This window comes from Pteropus medius, unplaced genomic scaffold, assembly GCF_902729225.1.
Source record: "Pteropus medius unplaced genomic scaffold, Ma_sr-lr_union100, whole genome shotgun sequence".
Taxonomy (NCBI): domain Eukaryota; kingdom Metazoa; phylum Chordata; class Mammalia; order Chiroptera; family Pteropodidae; genus Pteropus; species Pteropus medius.
The window spans coordinates 4,070,451-4,086,096 of NW_024356335.1; the positions used below are offsets into that span (position 1 = coordinate 4,070,451).

General features: G+C 56.9%; 1 protein-coding gene across 15 annotated transcripts in view; it reads left to right on the top strand.

Moving 5' to 3' along the window:
* The first annotated feature begins 1,813 nt into the window (after positions 1-1,813).
* The window catches only part of DNM1 (dynamin 1), a 43,630-nt gene continuing 29,797 nt past the window's right edge, over positions 1,814-15,646 (top strand). For 8 of the 15 annotated variants that reach the window (XM_039861546.1, XM_039861541.1, XM_039861543.1 and 5 more), the window contains exons 1-6: positions 1,815-2,085; positions 13,353-13,426; positions 13,731-13,880; positions 14,249-14,452; positions 14,751-14,849; positions 14,955-15,115. In XM_039861546.1, the coding sequence (XP_039717480.1) occupies positions 1,925-2,085; positions 13,353-13,426; positions 13,731-13,880; positions 14,249-14,452; positions 14,751-14,849; positions 14,955-15,115 (849 nt within the window). In that variant the 5' untranslated portion in view covers positions 1,815-1,924. Of the gene's footprint in view, positions 2,086-13,352; positions 13,427-13,730; positions 13,881-14,248; positions 14,453-14,750; positions 14,850-14,954; positions 15,116-15,646 lie in introns of all 15 variants that reach the window. The other 7 variants (XM_039861548.1, XM_039861542.1, XM_039861553.1 and 4 more) reach the window with 2 other exon arrangements.

Here is a 15,646-nt window from a genome sequence, read left to right on the forward strand (position 1 = left end):
AAACTGAGGCCAGGGTAGATTTCAGGTTAATTTCCTTCCTGATTCCATAGTTTTGCTTAGGCTGGTTCCTCTGCCCAGAACACCAACCCTTCTCTACACCCCATAGTGGCATTTAATCCATCCGGTTTTCAAGGCCAACACAGTCATTTTTAGCAAACCAGGGAACAAAAACAGGGCACTGCCAAACCGTGGGAAACTACGCAGCCATGAACAAGGAACATGAGAGATCTGTTGGTTCTTTCACTGAAAGATGTCAGACATACTGTTACTAAAAAAGACAGCTGCATACAATAAGACATTCCAGAGCTTCTGCAACTTTGATGTGCACGGGAATCTTCTGGGGGCACTTGGTTCTTATTAAGTTCAGATTATGATCCAGCAGTTCATGAGTGGGGCCTGAGATTCTGCTTTTCCGATAAACTCCAGGTGATGCCCAGGCTCCTGGTCTGGCATCAGTGGTACAGCAGTACAGGCTATATAGTACGATCCCACTTCTGTAAAAACACAACGCAACAAAACGAATATATATGGGAGAAGCCAGAGAATACACATTGAACTATCAATAGTGATTATCCCTTTGTGGGAGGATGACCAGGGGCTTTCAAATACTGTGTAAAGTCTGATTTTTATAATAAGTTTCACTATCGTAATTCGGAAAAACAACCCAGCCATGATGGTGCCCCTCTAGGCAGACATCTGCAAACTGCACCCCTTCCTCAGTTAACGGCTCTACTCCAGGCTTCATCTCTGCTCTCTCTGGTTTTCTGAGCATAATCACGGGCTGGCTTGGAGTAGCTGCTCAGGATGAGCATTGTGTGTAGCTGATGCTCCAGCTGTCTGGAGGGCTGTCCAGAGCGCTGTCCTCATCGGCGTCCTCAAAGCAGCAGTTTCATAAGAGTCTCCTGAGCAGCAGGCCAGGGCCGGTCCCATTGCAGGCATTCTGATCTGTCATTATCCCCATTGCTCAGATTAGATAACTGAAGCTTAGAGACATGGAGGAATCTGGATCACATAGCTTCTCTAAGGCCCAGGCCACGCTCCTGGGTTAGGGCCTGAATATTCCCCTCAAACGTCACCTCCTCAGAGAACCGTTCTCCCCACTCCTCCCCACCCGCCGCCGACTCCACCCAGGCTAAAGTGCACTTTTCACCCAGGTACCCCTTTCACAGCCCGTTTATTTCCTCCATCGCTCTTAGTATAAAGTATTTTCGCTTTTTCTATTTATCTGTTTTGTCACTTACTGTCTGTCTCTGCCACATGGATGTAAGATCTATGAGGGGGGAAGAGACCTTGTTTGTCTTGTTCACTGTTGTATCTCCAGTGACTAAGACAGGCCCACCTTATAGTAGGTGCTCAGTAAATATTTGTCAAATCGATGTTCTATATTTCTTCTTCTAGAAATGGGGAAAGTGAGGGCCAAGAGGACATGCTGGAGATGAATCAGTGTGAGAACTCAGAGAAGGCAGCGAGGCCAAGTGGAACTCCAGGTCAGGAGGCTGTGACCCTGGAGGAGGCCCGTTCTCTCCCCAAGCCTCAGTTTCCCTACGTGTAAGATGAAGCGAGGCAGCCATGACCACTATCTAAGAGGCCCGGTACTAAGGGGTGAGAACCTCACCCATTCCCAGGAATGATAGATATCTCCGGTGTATCATCTTCATCTCTCAAACATGGCTCAGGCGTCCCAAAACCCGCAGAAGGGGAAAACTACAATCCCCATAGTGCCGCTGACGGCGCCTGCGCACGGCGGCTGGCCTGCAGCGGCGCGGGCGCCCTCTGGCGGCAGCCGAGTGCGGCTCTCCGCTCCGATCCCGGAGGGGCGGGGGGCCCGCGGCGCAGGCAGTCGGAGCGCGCGGCTGCAGCGGCGGAGCCGGAGCCCGGAGCCCGAGCGGCAGCCGGATCGCAGCCCGCGGGGCCCGCCGCAGCCATGGGCAACCGCGGCATGGAAGATCTCATCCCGCTGGTCAACCGGTTGCAGGACGCCTTCTCCGCCATCGGCCAGAACGCGGACCTCGACCTGCCGCAGATCGCTGTGGTGGGAGGCCAGAGCGCGGGCAAGAGCTCGGTGCTAGAGAATTTCGTAGGCAGGTAAGAGCGGCGCGCCCTGGAGCGCGGACTCCTCACATCTGGGTCCCCAGGGCCTCCATCCCCCGCCCCGACGGCGCGGCGACCTCGCAGACCCTGGCGCTGCACCCGCGGACCGCGCGCCCCCCACCTCCAGCCAGAGGGAGGCGGCCGTCCCCCTCCACGAGAGCCCCTCAGAGGCAGCAGCGCCCCCAGCTTGCCGGCAAACGGCGTCAGGCCACGGGCCACGGTATCACGCCCCCCTCATCCTCCCCATCCTTTTGGGAAGACAACGCTCTGCCAGGAGACCCTTGTACAGGGTTGTACCCCCTCGTATGGGCACCGAGGGGCTTGCATTGCTTCGGCTTCTTGGAAAGGCAGCACCCCCAGGGCAGTGCCTCCTACCCCCTAGGCTCTAAGGAGGACAGCTCCCTCCCCGCACGGGAATTCCTGGACTGTGGCAGGGACACCCCCCCACAGCTCCTGGGAGAGGACATAGCCCGGTGGGCATCGAGGACCAGGCGCAACCTTCCCCCCATCTCTCACACACACACACACACCTCTGCGGCTCCGGCCGCCATCCGTGCGCAGAGCGGCGGCGTGGGGGAGGCGCGGGCTGCAGGATGAGGAAGGGAAGGGGGTGGGGGAGAAACCGCTTCTGATCCTTTTCTGAGCAGCCGGCCCCTTGCTCCACCGCCGCCCCTGGGCGGAGGGCGCCTGTCAATGTCGTTCTCCGCTTGGCCCGGCAGAGGGGTGGTCATGGAGGGAGAAGGCGGCGGAGGGCAGAGATGACTAAGACAGGGAGACAGGATGGCGGGGAGGGGGGAGCCATTTGCAGAACCTAATCCCCCTCCTGCCTCTGATCCCACAAGGCGCTGGGAGGGCCAGGTGGCAGGGAGTGAGGGACCACCGCAAAGACAAAAGGCCCTGGATTTAGGGGGGCGGGCAGTGTCGTGACCCTCCCAGGCTCCTCCAAGAAAGGGGAGGCAGAGATGGCTTTTGGGGTGCTGAGAAGGAGAGAGGATGGCGCTCTCCTGGTGCTGGAGGCCAGATGGGGGCTGGGCAGGAGGGGGAGGAGGAAGCAGCAGAGCCGACACTGACCCCTCCCACTGTCATCTCCCTCCTTCGCCCTCTCCAGAAACCCCAGCTTTCTTCCAATGACCTTCGTGGCTAAGGAAGCCACTGGCATGTGGGAGAGGGAGGCAGAGGCCCCTCCCTGCAAGGGACAGCAGTGTTGGGGAGAGACGTGCTGGGTCCAGGCCAGGTTCCGCTGTGAAACTCAGGCCAGTCACATGCCCTCTCTGAGCCTCGGTTTCCCATCTCTGATACCATCACTTGGACTGGATGGTCGTTCCTGCCCCTCTAATGACCTGGGAAGCCCGGTGCCAACTGTGGGGGGTGAGAGAGGGAAGGGTCCTGATTAGAGCGATGTATCTGTGCGATGCTGGAGAGCCACCGTGGGGGTGGCCAGGCCCATCTGGTCAGCAGAGAGGGAGGCCGTCTGTCTCTCGGGGACCAGGGATGGCTCCCAAAGAACACTCCCGCTGCTCACGTGCCTCCCAGAACTGCAGAGACACAAGCAAGGGACACACAGATAGGCCCCTTCCCCAAGGCCTAACAGAGAGAGGGGTCTAGGGTGGGGCCCTGGAGCCAATAAAGCCCTGAGGCCTCAGCACTTTAAATGGCACTCATGAAATCTAGCACTTTACAGTGTACGAACCACATTCCTGCTTTTCATGCATCTAATGTGTGCTGAACACCTGCCCCGTGCCAGGCTGTATGCTCTGGGCAGGGGTGAGAAGGGAAGGCGACCTCAGCTTCCATCTACTGAGCCCTCCCACATGCCCACCCCACACTTCACAGGATGGCTCCAACAGCCCCATGAGGCAGGTCCCATGGTGCCCATCCTGCAGATGAGGAAACTGAGACCCCGAGGTTTGATGTCTTGCCTAAGGTCACACGGACAGTACCATGAGACTCCAAAGCCCAGTCTTGGCTGTGCACAGCCTCTGAGAGCCAAGCCCTGAACTGGACGCAGGGAGGTTCAGGTGTGTGGGCCTCCATTTTCCCCATCTATGGGATGGGAACACTGACAGCTACTGCCCTACCTTCCTGAGACAGTGGCTGTAGGTGTCCAGGAAGTCCCTAGGTAGACCTGACCCCTGCCCTCTTGGAGTTCACTGTCCAGCAAAGAGAGGTGGCAGAATATGGGCAGCTCAGCAGGCCAGCCCGGCCACAGCTGACATTGGGAGCTGTTTGCTTGTCATGTGGTGGAGCAGGATGTGGACTCTGGCCCAGGCGGCCTGGGTCCTCTCACTGCCCTCCGGACCCCAATGCCCTTTGACAGTGTCCCTGCGGGAAGGCGCACCAGGTGTCCACATGCAGGCCCAGGGTAGAGCAGGTGGAAAGCCGAGCTTCAGTAGGGCCCCAGCCAGCACTGCCTGCTCCCTTGTGGGCTCCCAACCTCTCCACCTAGGGCTGGGTCCCCAGACCTGTGAGCATGGTAACAGCCGCTCAGCCTCCTGAGTCTTCTCAGGAGTCAACCCCCGACGGAGAGGAAGTGGAAAATGCATCAGAGGAAGCAGAGGCGGCTCCAGCCTGGCCTGGGGCTCCTAGGCACCCAGGAGGACCCTGTAGTCAGCTCCGCAATGGCGGTGGCCCAGCAGCTCCCCAGGACCCTACTAGGATTTGTCTGGGTCAATGCTACTTCTTCATCCCCCTTTACAGAAGGGAAAACCGAGGCCGATCCGTTCAGTCATTTCAGCAGACATTCATGGAGTGTCCACAATGTGTCGGCACTGGGGCTTCTGTGGTAGAAAAGACAAAAGCTCTGCATTGCAGAGGTGAACCTCTGAGAGAGCGAACACAGGAGCACGTATGCGAAGACGCCTGGAGGACGTGGTCCGTGCTGGGGAGGGCAGGAGGGCTGCTTTCCACAGGGACCTCAGAGAAGGTCTCTAGGAGGGGGTAGCATCTGAGATGAGAACTAAGGGACGAGAAGCCACGTGACTAGCCCAGGAGAAGCATTCTAGGCTGAGGGAGCAGCAAATACAAAGGCCCTGGGGGCAGGGTAAAGGATTCGGTGTTTGAAGAACAGAAAGGAGCCACCGTGGCTGGTTTTCGGTGAACACAGGGGACATGGCATCAGAGAGGCGGGTGGAGGCTAGATCTACAAGGTCCTTAGACTATGGCGAAGAGTTGGCTTTGTTCTCATTAGCGTCAGAAGTTTTTAAGTAGTAGAGCGACTTGAGCTGATTCCAGCAAGTGTGTGACTTGGGGAGGGGGGTCAAGAGAGGGGACGGGAGTCAGGTGAGGAGGCTGCCGTGGTACGCAAGAGGTAACTGGGCCTTGACCAGGTTTGAGCAGTGGAGAGAACAGTGAGGTTCAGGATGTATTTTGAGGAAGGCCTCATAGGACTTGTCGGTGGATGTGGCGTGGAGGGTGAGGGAGGCCGGATCAAGGATGACTTCAGCACTGCCGGCCCCAGGTGGACATCGGGGCCATTGACAGAGCGTGGGAGGAGCGGGTTTGGGGACGGGATAAGATCGGGAGTTTGGTTTTAGACATGTTGAGTCTGAGATGTGGGGTGGGGTGGGCTGTGTGGGAATGCAAGTCGGGCGCTCAGAGGGAAGGCGGCTGGGAATATAAATTTGGAAATCATCCTTGCAGAGTAGATGAGATCATCATGGGGGTACATGCAGACAGAGGAGTGTGTGCGGGCCCCCAGACACCCCAGCATTTCATGAGCAGATGCCCTAGTACCCGAGGTTCCGCTTTGTCTGACCCCAGCTGCCTACCCCCTGCCCACAATACCCATCCAGCGCCAAGAGCAGAGTGTCCTGGGATAGGCTTCAGGCTCCAGCACCCTGGCCTCTCACTCTGGTGCCCGGGGAGGTTGACAAATGGACAGAGCCCACCCTCTCTGCCCACTTGATTCCTGGGAAGGCCAAGGCTACTGGGAATGTGGCAGGGTGGCTAGTGAGTGAGCCTCTGCCCAGAGCCCAAGGGGCAGCCTGGGAGGCAAGGTTTCGCGTTTCCTTGCTGAGTCTGCCTACCCCTGCTCAGGCTCCCCGTCTCTTCCCAATCCCCTTCCCCCGTTCTCTGCACCCTCATCCCAACACAACCTGGTGCTGGTCTCTGGCCTCTGGCTTGGTTAGCGCCAGCCCTTCCCATGGGAGACAGCCCATCCCTACTGCTCGGCTCTGTCTCTTTCTCCCAACACTTTGGGGTACACCATAGTGGTCCCAGTTCCCAGATTTGGAGACCGAGGCCAAAGAGAAATAGGGGATAACGGAGACGTCTTAGGTAGAAAGTCACTGACCCGAAGGACAGGAGGAACTGACATCTCTGGCACTTGCAGTGGGCCAGGCCCTGAGGATACAGCTGTAAACAAGCCGGACCCATCCCTGCTCTCGAGGGACTCACAGCTGAGCGGGACAGACAAACTCTACATCACACAAAGAGCTGTTTTGTTGTGTGTTTGAAGAAGGGCATGAGGAGCCGAGTATTGGAGGGAGAGAGTCGTCAGGGAGCCGGAGGAGGCATCTGAGCATTTAAGTCTGGACCTGAGCAAAAATAGTTGGTCAGGCAAACGAGCGAACACGCTCCAGGTGCAGGTCTCACCTGAGCAAAAGCCCAAGTAACGGAGGCCACAGTGAGACCCAAAATATCAGGAGATGCTAGAAACCCCTGGACAGCCACCCCCATCCAGAGAACCCATGTTGCTGCCTGCAGGACAGACACACTGCTCAGAGCATGCACCTGTCGCATGCTGAGCCACGCCTATCGCTAGACTCCTGGGCCCAACCCTGACCAGAGAACATCTTCTCCAAACCCCCACCCCGCCCAGTGGAGCTGGGAATGAAAGGTGACTCTGGCAGATGGCATCAGCTTCTGCATCTGATCTCGGCGCCAGAATTCCCAGGCCTTGGCTGGGGTCAGAGGGTCAGAGCCTCGGGGTGGGGGTGGGGAACGAAGGTGATCAGGTACAGAGGGACAAGGCAGGAGTGGCGGAAGCCAGTCATGGGCACAGTGTTACCAGGTGTGGACTAAGAGCAGAAATGGAAGCCCACATGCCATATGTCTAAATATTCCATTTATAAATCAAGCCAAGGAATTGCTAAATACAACACATTCTGCCCTCCCACCTTGACAAACACACCTGCATGACGACCTGGCGGGCTGGTTTTCAATTTAGAATTTCAGACTCCTTCAGGTTCCATGATGGGATGTCGAGGCACGGGGACAGGTGGCCCCTCTCCCCTGGCTACCCCTGTCTCTTCCCACTCCATCCTGTACCACAAGGGGCCTCCTGGGCTCACATGTGGACACTGCAAGCTCTCATAACCCAGCTTCTTCCACGGCTCCAGAAAGGATTCGGCCTTGGCCCCGGGACTGCCTCCCAACAGTAAGAACAGCCCTTAGGAGGGCAGACCCTAGCAGTGGACTTGAGACTGCTTGAGAAGGAATTCCAGGGCACTCGAGTGTGGCCTAGGAGGGGTGCACGGGCTCCAGCTGGGCCCCTTCCCTTGGCCCCTGGGAGCCCCTTGCTCCGTGGACTATGTCCTATTTTACTGATGGGGAAACCAATTTCAGAGCGGGGAAATAATTTAATGGTGGAGCTGAGAGTCCTTCGCATGAAGCTGCAGGTGATAAGGAATTAGGATCCAGATGTAGCTCTGGGTTGAATGACCTGGGAACTGTTTATGATGAGCCAGCTGTTAGGCAGGTCAGGCTGTACCTAAGTATGGAGAGGGGCCCGGTGCGTGTGGCTGTGTGAGGGGCATCTGACTTCGTCTCTCGGAGCCTCGACTTCTTCCCCTTTAAGATGGGGAAACTGGTCATGCCAACTTCTCACAGCCCTGCGATCAATGAGAGGACGAAGATTTCTTAAATAGCATTATTGGGATATAATTTACATGCCATCAAGTTCGCAACTCAATGATTTTTAGTATATTTATGGAGTTGTGCAACCATCATCACAATCTAATTTTAGAATACTTCCATCACCCCAAAAAGGAACCACATGATGATGCAGGTTTGAAAGCCCCCGGCAGAGTCCCTGGCCAGTGGTCAATGATCCATCAGTGTTTGCCATGGTTATTATTCTGAGTGATAAACAGTGATGATCCCGAGGTGTGGCGATGATGGTCGCTTTTTATTTTTTAAATGCTGTATTATTTTCTGAGTATTTTTAAACGGGAGAACATATGATTTTTAAAAGTAGGAGGCAAAAGAGAAACCCATTTTCCTTTTGAAAATATAAAATTATCAACACTAGGAAGGAAAGGAAGGAAAGAAGGGAAGGAGAAAGGAAGGAAGGAAAGGAAGGCGGGAAAGAGGCAAAGGAGAGAGGTCGGAAGGATGAAAGGATACGACGGAGGAAAGATCATAAATTTTTTTTTAATAGAGAAAATGGTTGTCATGGAGAAAGCACCGGACTCGGAGTCCAGAGCCCTCCCTGGGTACCAGTCCTATCCATTGCCAACTTGTACTATGACCTTGGGCAACACGCTTCCCTTTTTGTGCCTCAGTTTCCATGTCTGTACAGTGAGGAGGATGGTAGGAAAACGAAAGCATTCTTTCGGCCAGTGGGGTGCCAGGAATGCCCGGTACGTGCCAGGCTCTGTGCTGGGTGATGAGGATACGGTGGTAAACAGGACCAGCCCAGTCCCTGCTCACGGGACATCAGAACTGCAGGGGAAGCCAAGGCCAGGACTGCTCTGAAATGTTCGAACCTCTGCTGGAAATTCATGGGCACGCCTGGGTCCTCTTGGGGCAGCAAGAACAGAGAGGGACTTGTTATGTGGAGGCCGCCTCACTTCCTCTCAACTGTATTTCTTGGCCCACCTACTCCCTCGCCTCCACCCCGGCTCCCTGCGTCGGAGGGCACCTCAGAGCCCACCCGACCCCTTGTCCCTTGCACTTCCAGGGACAAGATTTAGCTGGATATATCCTGGCCCACCACGCACTCCCCTAATGAGCCCCCAGGAGACCCACCTTCCAGTTCCCTTCCTGCTGCATCATCTGGTGACATGGCTGTGGGACCCCAGCCTGTGTTCTCAGACTACTCAATAAGTTATCATAATTTGTAGTCCTAACAGTGACCCTTCGTGCAGGCATTCACTTCTATAAGCCTCACGGCAACCCATTTGACTGATGCGGGTGGAAACTGAGGCTCAGAGAGGCATAGTCATTTGTCCACAGGCACACAGCTCCTAAGCGGCAGCTCTGACATTCAATACCGGGCCTGTGTGACATCAGAGCCTGGGAAATAGGAGACTTATAAGGATGACAGGCACTGGGGACATGCTGGACCAAGCGTGATAGTTTCTGGCATAGTCTGCATTCGATGGGACCTGGGAACCAGGGGCCCTGAGCTCTGGCCCCAGATCTGAGCCACCAGACTAGGGCTACCTTCGGTGTGCTTTCTCCAGACCCCTCTGGGGGTGACAGTGCCAATTCAGACAGGGAGTGTGTGGTGTTTGGAGGTCCTGAGAGGTGTTTATTTCATCTTCCCTGTGCTTCAGGTTTGAAGGTGCCTCTGCAGATGGCAAGGCAAGGCCTCCCTGGGAAACCACCATCTGCCCAGAATGCGTGGGGAGAGCTGGCATGTTACCTTCCATCCCACCCACACAGCCTGGTGTGTGAGGCTGGTGGGACCAACACTTTTCTCTGGGCACCTGTTCTGTCCTCCCTCAGGCTAACCAGGACTTGGGTGGGAGGTGCAGGGGCGGCACTGGCCGGAAGCTGGATCAGGCCCGTATTCCAGTAAAGAGGCGACAGGGCACTTGAACAGAGCACGGGGGACAGTATGTGCAGGCGAAAGGCTGGAGCTGAGGAGCTGCTAGGCCTGAGCTGCGCTCCCTCCTTGGAGAGTTGCTTGAGCACCTACTGTGTGCTGAGCCTGTGTCCAGCACGGGAATCTGGCAGGGAGTGAGGCTCTCAGCCTCGGCACAGGAACCAGCCGGTGCTCTCCACTGCCTCTACGGGCGTAGGTCCCATCTCAGTCACCTCTCTCATCACTGTGTGGCCTCACAGCTCCCTGCCCCTCTCTGGGCCTCTGGCCCACCCTCTGGACAATGAAAGGGGAATGAGATGGCCTCCGAAGCCTTTCCTGTTCAATGTCCATCATTTCCGTCCAACATTTCGTGGTCAGAATCCTGAGATGATTCAGTGCCTGGAGGAGGTGATGCAAGGGGTTCGTTAGGATCTTGGGTTTTTTGCTGACACTTGGGAACCCTCCCGAGGAGGCGGCTGAGAACAGGGGGCGGTCCTCGGCAGCGCCCTTGGGCTGTTGAGCGCCTACTACGTAAGGGGCGTGGGCTAAGCTCTTTCTGTGGAAAGGCTCCATGAATCCTCCCGCAAACACATGGGTAGTGCGTGACTACCGGTTTATATAGCACAAGTTCACAGCTGCGGACTTTGAGGTCCAGAGAGTGAAGCAACTTGCCCTAGGGCACCAGGCCAAGAAATGGCCAAGCTGGGATTCGAACCCAGGGCCTATGCCTGGCTCTAGCTCCTAACCACTAAAGCAGTGATCCTTAAACTTGAAAGGGAACATGAAAATCACATGCGGATCATGTTTAAAATCCAGATTTCCTCCTCCCCTCCTCTGCCCCTCGGCGCCCTGAATTTCTAACCCAGCATGTCCAGGGAATATGCATTTAAACAAGCTGCCCAGGGAGCTCTGATGCCCTCCCACCATGCAAAGCCACAGCAGAGATGGGGCCCCTCCCCACCCGGTCACCAGCATCTCCACCTTGGCCCAGGAGATGCTGGTCTGAGGAGGGGCTCTGCTCCCACACATGGCCCTGCCTTCTAATCTCCGCTTCCCATAAGCTGCTTGTCCTTTAAGTAGCCCTGGGGAGCCAGTGACTTGGCACAGGCTGGCCCAGACCCCTGGCCACCCTCTCCAGCCTAGCCCTGGGCTCCTGGCACCCTCTCTATGGCCCAACCCAGACCTCGGCCCCTCAGGCCTGCCAGGGCCCAAGCGGGCCTATCTGTGCAGGGGTAGGCCTCTCAAGGAAGAGCTCCAGGGAAAGTCCGTGTCTCTGCGTGGGGGGCTCTCTGTGGGGAGTCCCATCCTTCCCAGCCCCTCCTGCAGTTTCTGTGGCAACTACTGTTGCCATGGTATTGCTGGTTGAGGAGCTAGTGAGGAACAGGGTAGACCCCTGGCCCCCATGCCCACCCCAAGCTCTGTAAGGAGAGATGTCCTATCCCAAATACTAAGGGGTCAGTAAAGGATGGGAGACATAAAGAGAGGAAGTGCCCCCGCCCGCCACTTTGTCACCTCCTTCTCTGTGCTGCCTGGTGCACCTCTGTTCCAGCACATGTCACGCTGCATTGCATTATCTGTTTACTTGTCTGTCTCTCCCACCGCACTGTGAGCGGCTCGGGGTGGGAACTGTCTGACTCATCATCTCTCATCCCCAGGGCCCAGCACAGGGCCTGGCACAGAGCAGCTGCTCTCAAATATGTCCTAGACGGAATTTAAATGAATTATATAAAAAGCCAAGTCTGGCTCCTCAAGTTTAGTGAGCAGCAGGGTTTGATGGGGAAACTCCCAAGCTCTGGGGTCCAACAGACACTCTGGTTTAAATCCTAGCTCTGTCAGCCCCTACTGGGTGACCTTGGACAAGTCATTCTACCTCTCTGAGTCTCGGTTGCCTCATCCGTAAAATGGTAATTTCCATATCAGAGCACTGTTTGAGGACTTGGGGATTCAGTCAACATTTATTAAGGACCTCTTGTGTGCTAAGTCTTGTGCTGGGCACTGGGATACAGTGGTGGACAGAGATATGCATGCCCAGCCCTCTGAAGCTCATAGTCTTGCAAAAGTGAAAAGTACTTGCCTGGCACCTAGAAATGATGAATAAATGAAGGATTTCTCATCCTTCCTCCTGCATTGAAGGGGCCAATTTCTCCCCATTAGCCTCTAATCTTCCCAGAGGAGGGGCAGGGTGAGGACAGGGGACAGAGGAGGCCTCCTCGGGGCCCCAAGAGGAAGCCTTGAACCGAGAAGCCGAGGTCTACTCTGTTGTGCCTGGGGCCCCCCACCCCCAGCTGTGGGGTGCAGGAAGCTGTCGGAGCCCAGGTCAGGCTCTGGGCTGGGGGCAGGAGACTCAGGTTCTTGCTCGGGCTCTGTCCCAGGCCCCTATGAGCTTGAATGTGTCTCCCCTTCCTGGGCCTCTATGCACCTCTCCGTGAATGACGTGATGGCCCGGATCTTAACAGTCCTTCAGGATCTAGCCTGCTCCCCGCTTTCCTGGGTTCAGGGCAATCCCATGACTGTGCGTTCTAACAGCCTGATTCCTGGAGAGGCCTCCACCCTCAAGCTCGTGCCAACCTGGGTGTTGCTGTGGGGGAGGGGAGATGAGAAGAGCTGACAGGACAGAGTGAATCTGCACCCACAAGCGTTAGCTTAAAGGACTGCTGAGGTTGACATCAGCACAAGCTGTGTCAGAGGTATAGACATCAGGTCTAGGGGCACAGGGTGACTTGGAGACCCCTCGGTCCAGTTCTTCAAGGGAGCTGGGACTGCATGGAGCTGAAGGGCACAGAGCTTTCACTGCAGAGTCAAACAGATATGGGTCCAGGATCTGCTCTGTTAGATACTGGCTGTGCGACATGAACATCTCTGAGCCTCAGTTTCCTCATCTGTAAAATGAGGATGATAATGGCACCTACTTCACGAGGCTATTGTGTGTAGTCCATGAGATACTGCCCACAAAGAGCCTGGCATGCAGAAGGCACTTAAGAAGCATGAGTTCTTTTCCTTGCTTCCTTTCCCCCATCCCCCTCATCCTCAACCCCAGCCAGATGGGGCCCTGGGAAGAGGAAGTGAGACGCTGCCCTTCCCCACAGCGGAAAGGAAGGGAGGAGGTGCAGCTCCGTTTCCTTGGGATCCATTCTGTGGCCACGGGACACTTATGCATGTGGAACACCCTGTGCCTCAGTTTCTCCTGGGTTGAATGGCAGTGGCTGAGTTGGGGCAAGAACTTCCTGTTGGCTCAGAACCAACATAAGGCAGACCTGAGAGAGGTCTGGGGACTTGGTGTTCTTGGCTCCTAGCAGCTCAGAGGCATCAGTTTTGTGACGCAGGGGACTTGGGGGAGCTCTTTTCCACCTTTCTGAGCTGCAGTGCCCCCTTAGTGACCTGAAGCCCTTGGGCTAAGATGTGGTGGGGCACTTTGAGGGACTTCGGAGTCCCTAGTGGCAGGACAGGTACCTCTGGGACAGAGGGAGTCTCCTCAGTCCTTGACCCTCTTCCCACCTCAAACTCACTGCAGGGACTTCCTGCCCCGAGGATCTGGCATTGTCACCAGACGCCCACTGGTCCTGCAGCTGGTCAATGCTACCACAGGTACGTGCCCTCCTCCACCAGCAGTCCGGCTGGTCTCTCCAGCCCTCCACTCCAGCTCCAAGGAGCGGTCCAGCCTCGCCGCTGAACGAGCTTGCTGTGTGACTGTGGGCGGGGCTTCCCCTCTTCGAGCCTCGATTCCCCATCTGAACAGTGGGGATAAAAATCCATAACGGAGAGGAGGCGTTGTTGCGGGGAAGGAGAAGAAGGCAGTGTTTGGGGTGATGTTCTAGTCCCGGTGATAGATAGGATCCAGGTGACCCACCTCCTCTCCAAACCTCCCCACCCCACCCCGCTTCCGGAGCAGAATATGCCGAGTTCTTGCACTGCAAGGGGAAGAAGTTCACCGACTTCGAGGAGGTGCGCCTGGAGATCGAGGCTGAGACCGACCGGGTCACCGGCACCAACAAGGGCATCTCGCCGGTGCCCATCAACCTCCGCGTCTACTCGCCGCACGGTGAGAGGACCTGGTCCCGCCCCGCGCCTCTGGGCTCCCTCGCTTAGCCTTGCCCCTTAGGGCCATTTTTTTGGCCCCACCCCTTTGCCAGCGCCTCCTTGCGCGGCCTCCCCTCCTCCGGCAGACTCCGCCCCCACAACGACCCTTCCTCTGAGCATCCTACCCCAAGCCCCACCCTGCCGTGACTCCGCCCACTCCTGGCCGCACCTCCAACGGGCCGCCGCGTTAGCCCAGCGCCTTTCCCTAACCCCGCCCACCTGCGGCCGCGCTCCCCTGGGGATCCTCTCTAAGCCCGGCCCCGTTTCTGAATCCGCCCGCCCACGGCCACGCCCCTCGCCTTGAGCCCGCCCTCTCTCTGCCCTGTCCAGTGCTGAACCTGACCCTGGTGGACCTGCCCGGAATGACCAAGGTCCCGGTAGGGGACCAGCCTCCAGACATCGAGTTCCAGATCCGGGACATGCTTATGCAGTTCGTCACCAAGGAGAACTGCCTTATCCTGGCCGTGTCCCCGGCCAACTCTGACCTGGCCAACTCTGATGCCCTCAAGGTCGCCAAGGAGGTAGACCCCCAGGGTATGTTCCCACCTACAGCCAGCCACGGTGCAAGGCCCCGGGAGTCTATCCACAGTATAAGGGGGTCTATTCGTAGAACCACCGGAGGATCTAAGCGAGTACCGGTGGGATCCAATTTGTGCCTTTAAAAATCATTTTGGCCACTCTGTAAAGAATGAATGGGGCGGGGGAGCCGAAACAAGCGGTGGGGGATGGAGGGAGTGGGGAGGTGGGGGCAGCAGAGTGAGGGTGGGAGTGCATGAGGCCTCCTCTGCGAATGTCAGAGCAGATGCAAACAACCCTCACTGCCACCTCCCAGGTCAGCGCACCATCGGAGTCATCACCAAGCTGGACCTGATGGACGAGGGCACAGATGCCCGTGACGTGCTGGAGAACAAACTGCTCCCCCTGCGCAGAGGTAGGCAGGCCACCCCACTGGCCCTCTCCGTTGCCCTGCCCCTTCCCCCTTCCCCCCTTCCCCCACTGCAAGGCCAGTTGATCCCGACCGCGACACTATCCACAGGCTACATTGGGGTAGTGAACCGGAGCCAGAAGGACATCGATGGCAAGAAGGATATCACAGCTGCTTTGGCCGCTGAACGCAAGTTCTTCCTGTCTCACCCGTCCTACCGCCACCTGGCTGACCGCATGGGCACTCCCTACCTGCAGAAGGTCCTCAACCAGGTAAGGGCTCGGCTCGGGCCAGAATGAGGCCTAGGGAAACCAGCGTGAGAACAGAATCATTTAAGTGTGTTTTGTGAGGGTGACCAGCAGAGGTTAGCATCCCCACTATGCAGATGAACCAGCTGAGACCTAGAAAAGCAAAACGACTTGCCCACCATCCCACAGCGAGGGAGCAGCAGAGCCTTGCTGACTTTCCCCTGACTGGGGCCTGGGAGGGGAGCCCTGGACCACCCCACTCCCCCAGGATGGAGAGAGACCAAGGCCTTGTGCGGAGGGTGCCGCTGACAAGGGCTTGAGTTCGGAGGCCGGGATTGGCGTGTACATAGCTGAAGACCTTGGATCTTTCTAAATCGGGGAGAGGCTGATCTACAGAGAGGGACGGTGATCCCAGGGGCTTCCCTAAGGTGTTTCTCCACCTGGACTGGGGCTTCCAGAGCTGAGGCGTGTGTGTATGTGGATAGGAGAAAGGCAATGGGGAACACAGTGGGGCATGGGGCGGGACCGGAGAGTCTGGAGGCCACGGACTTGGGT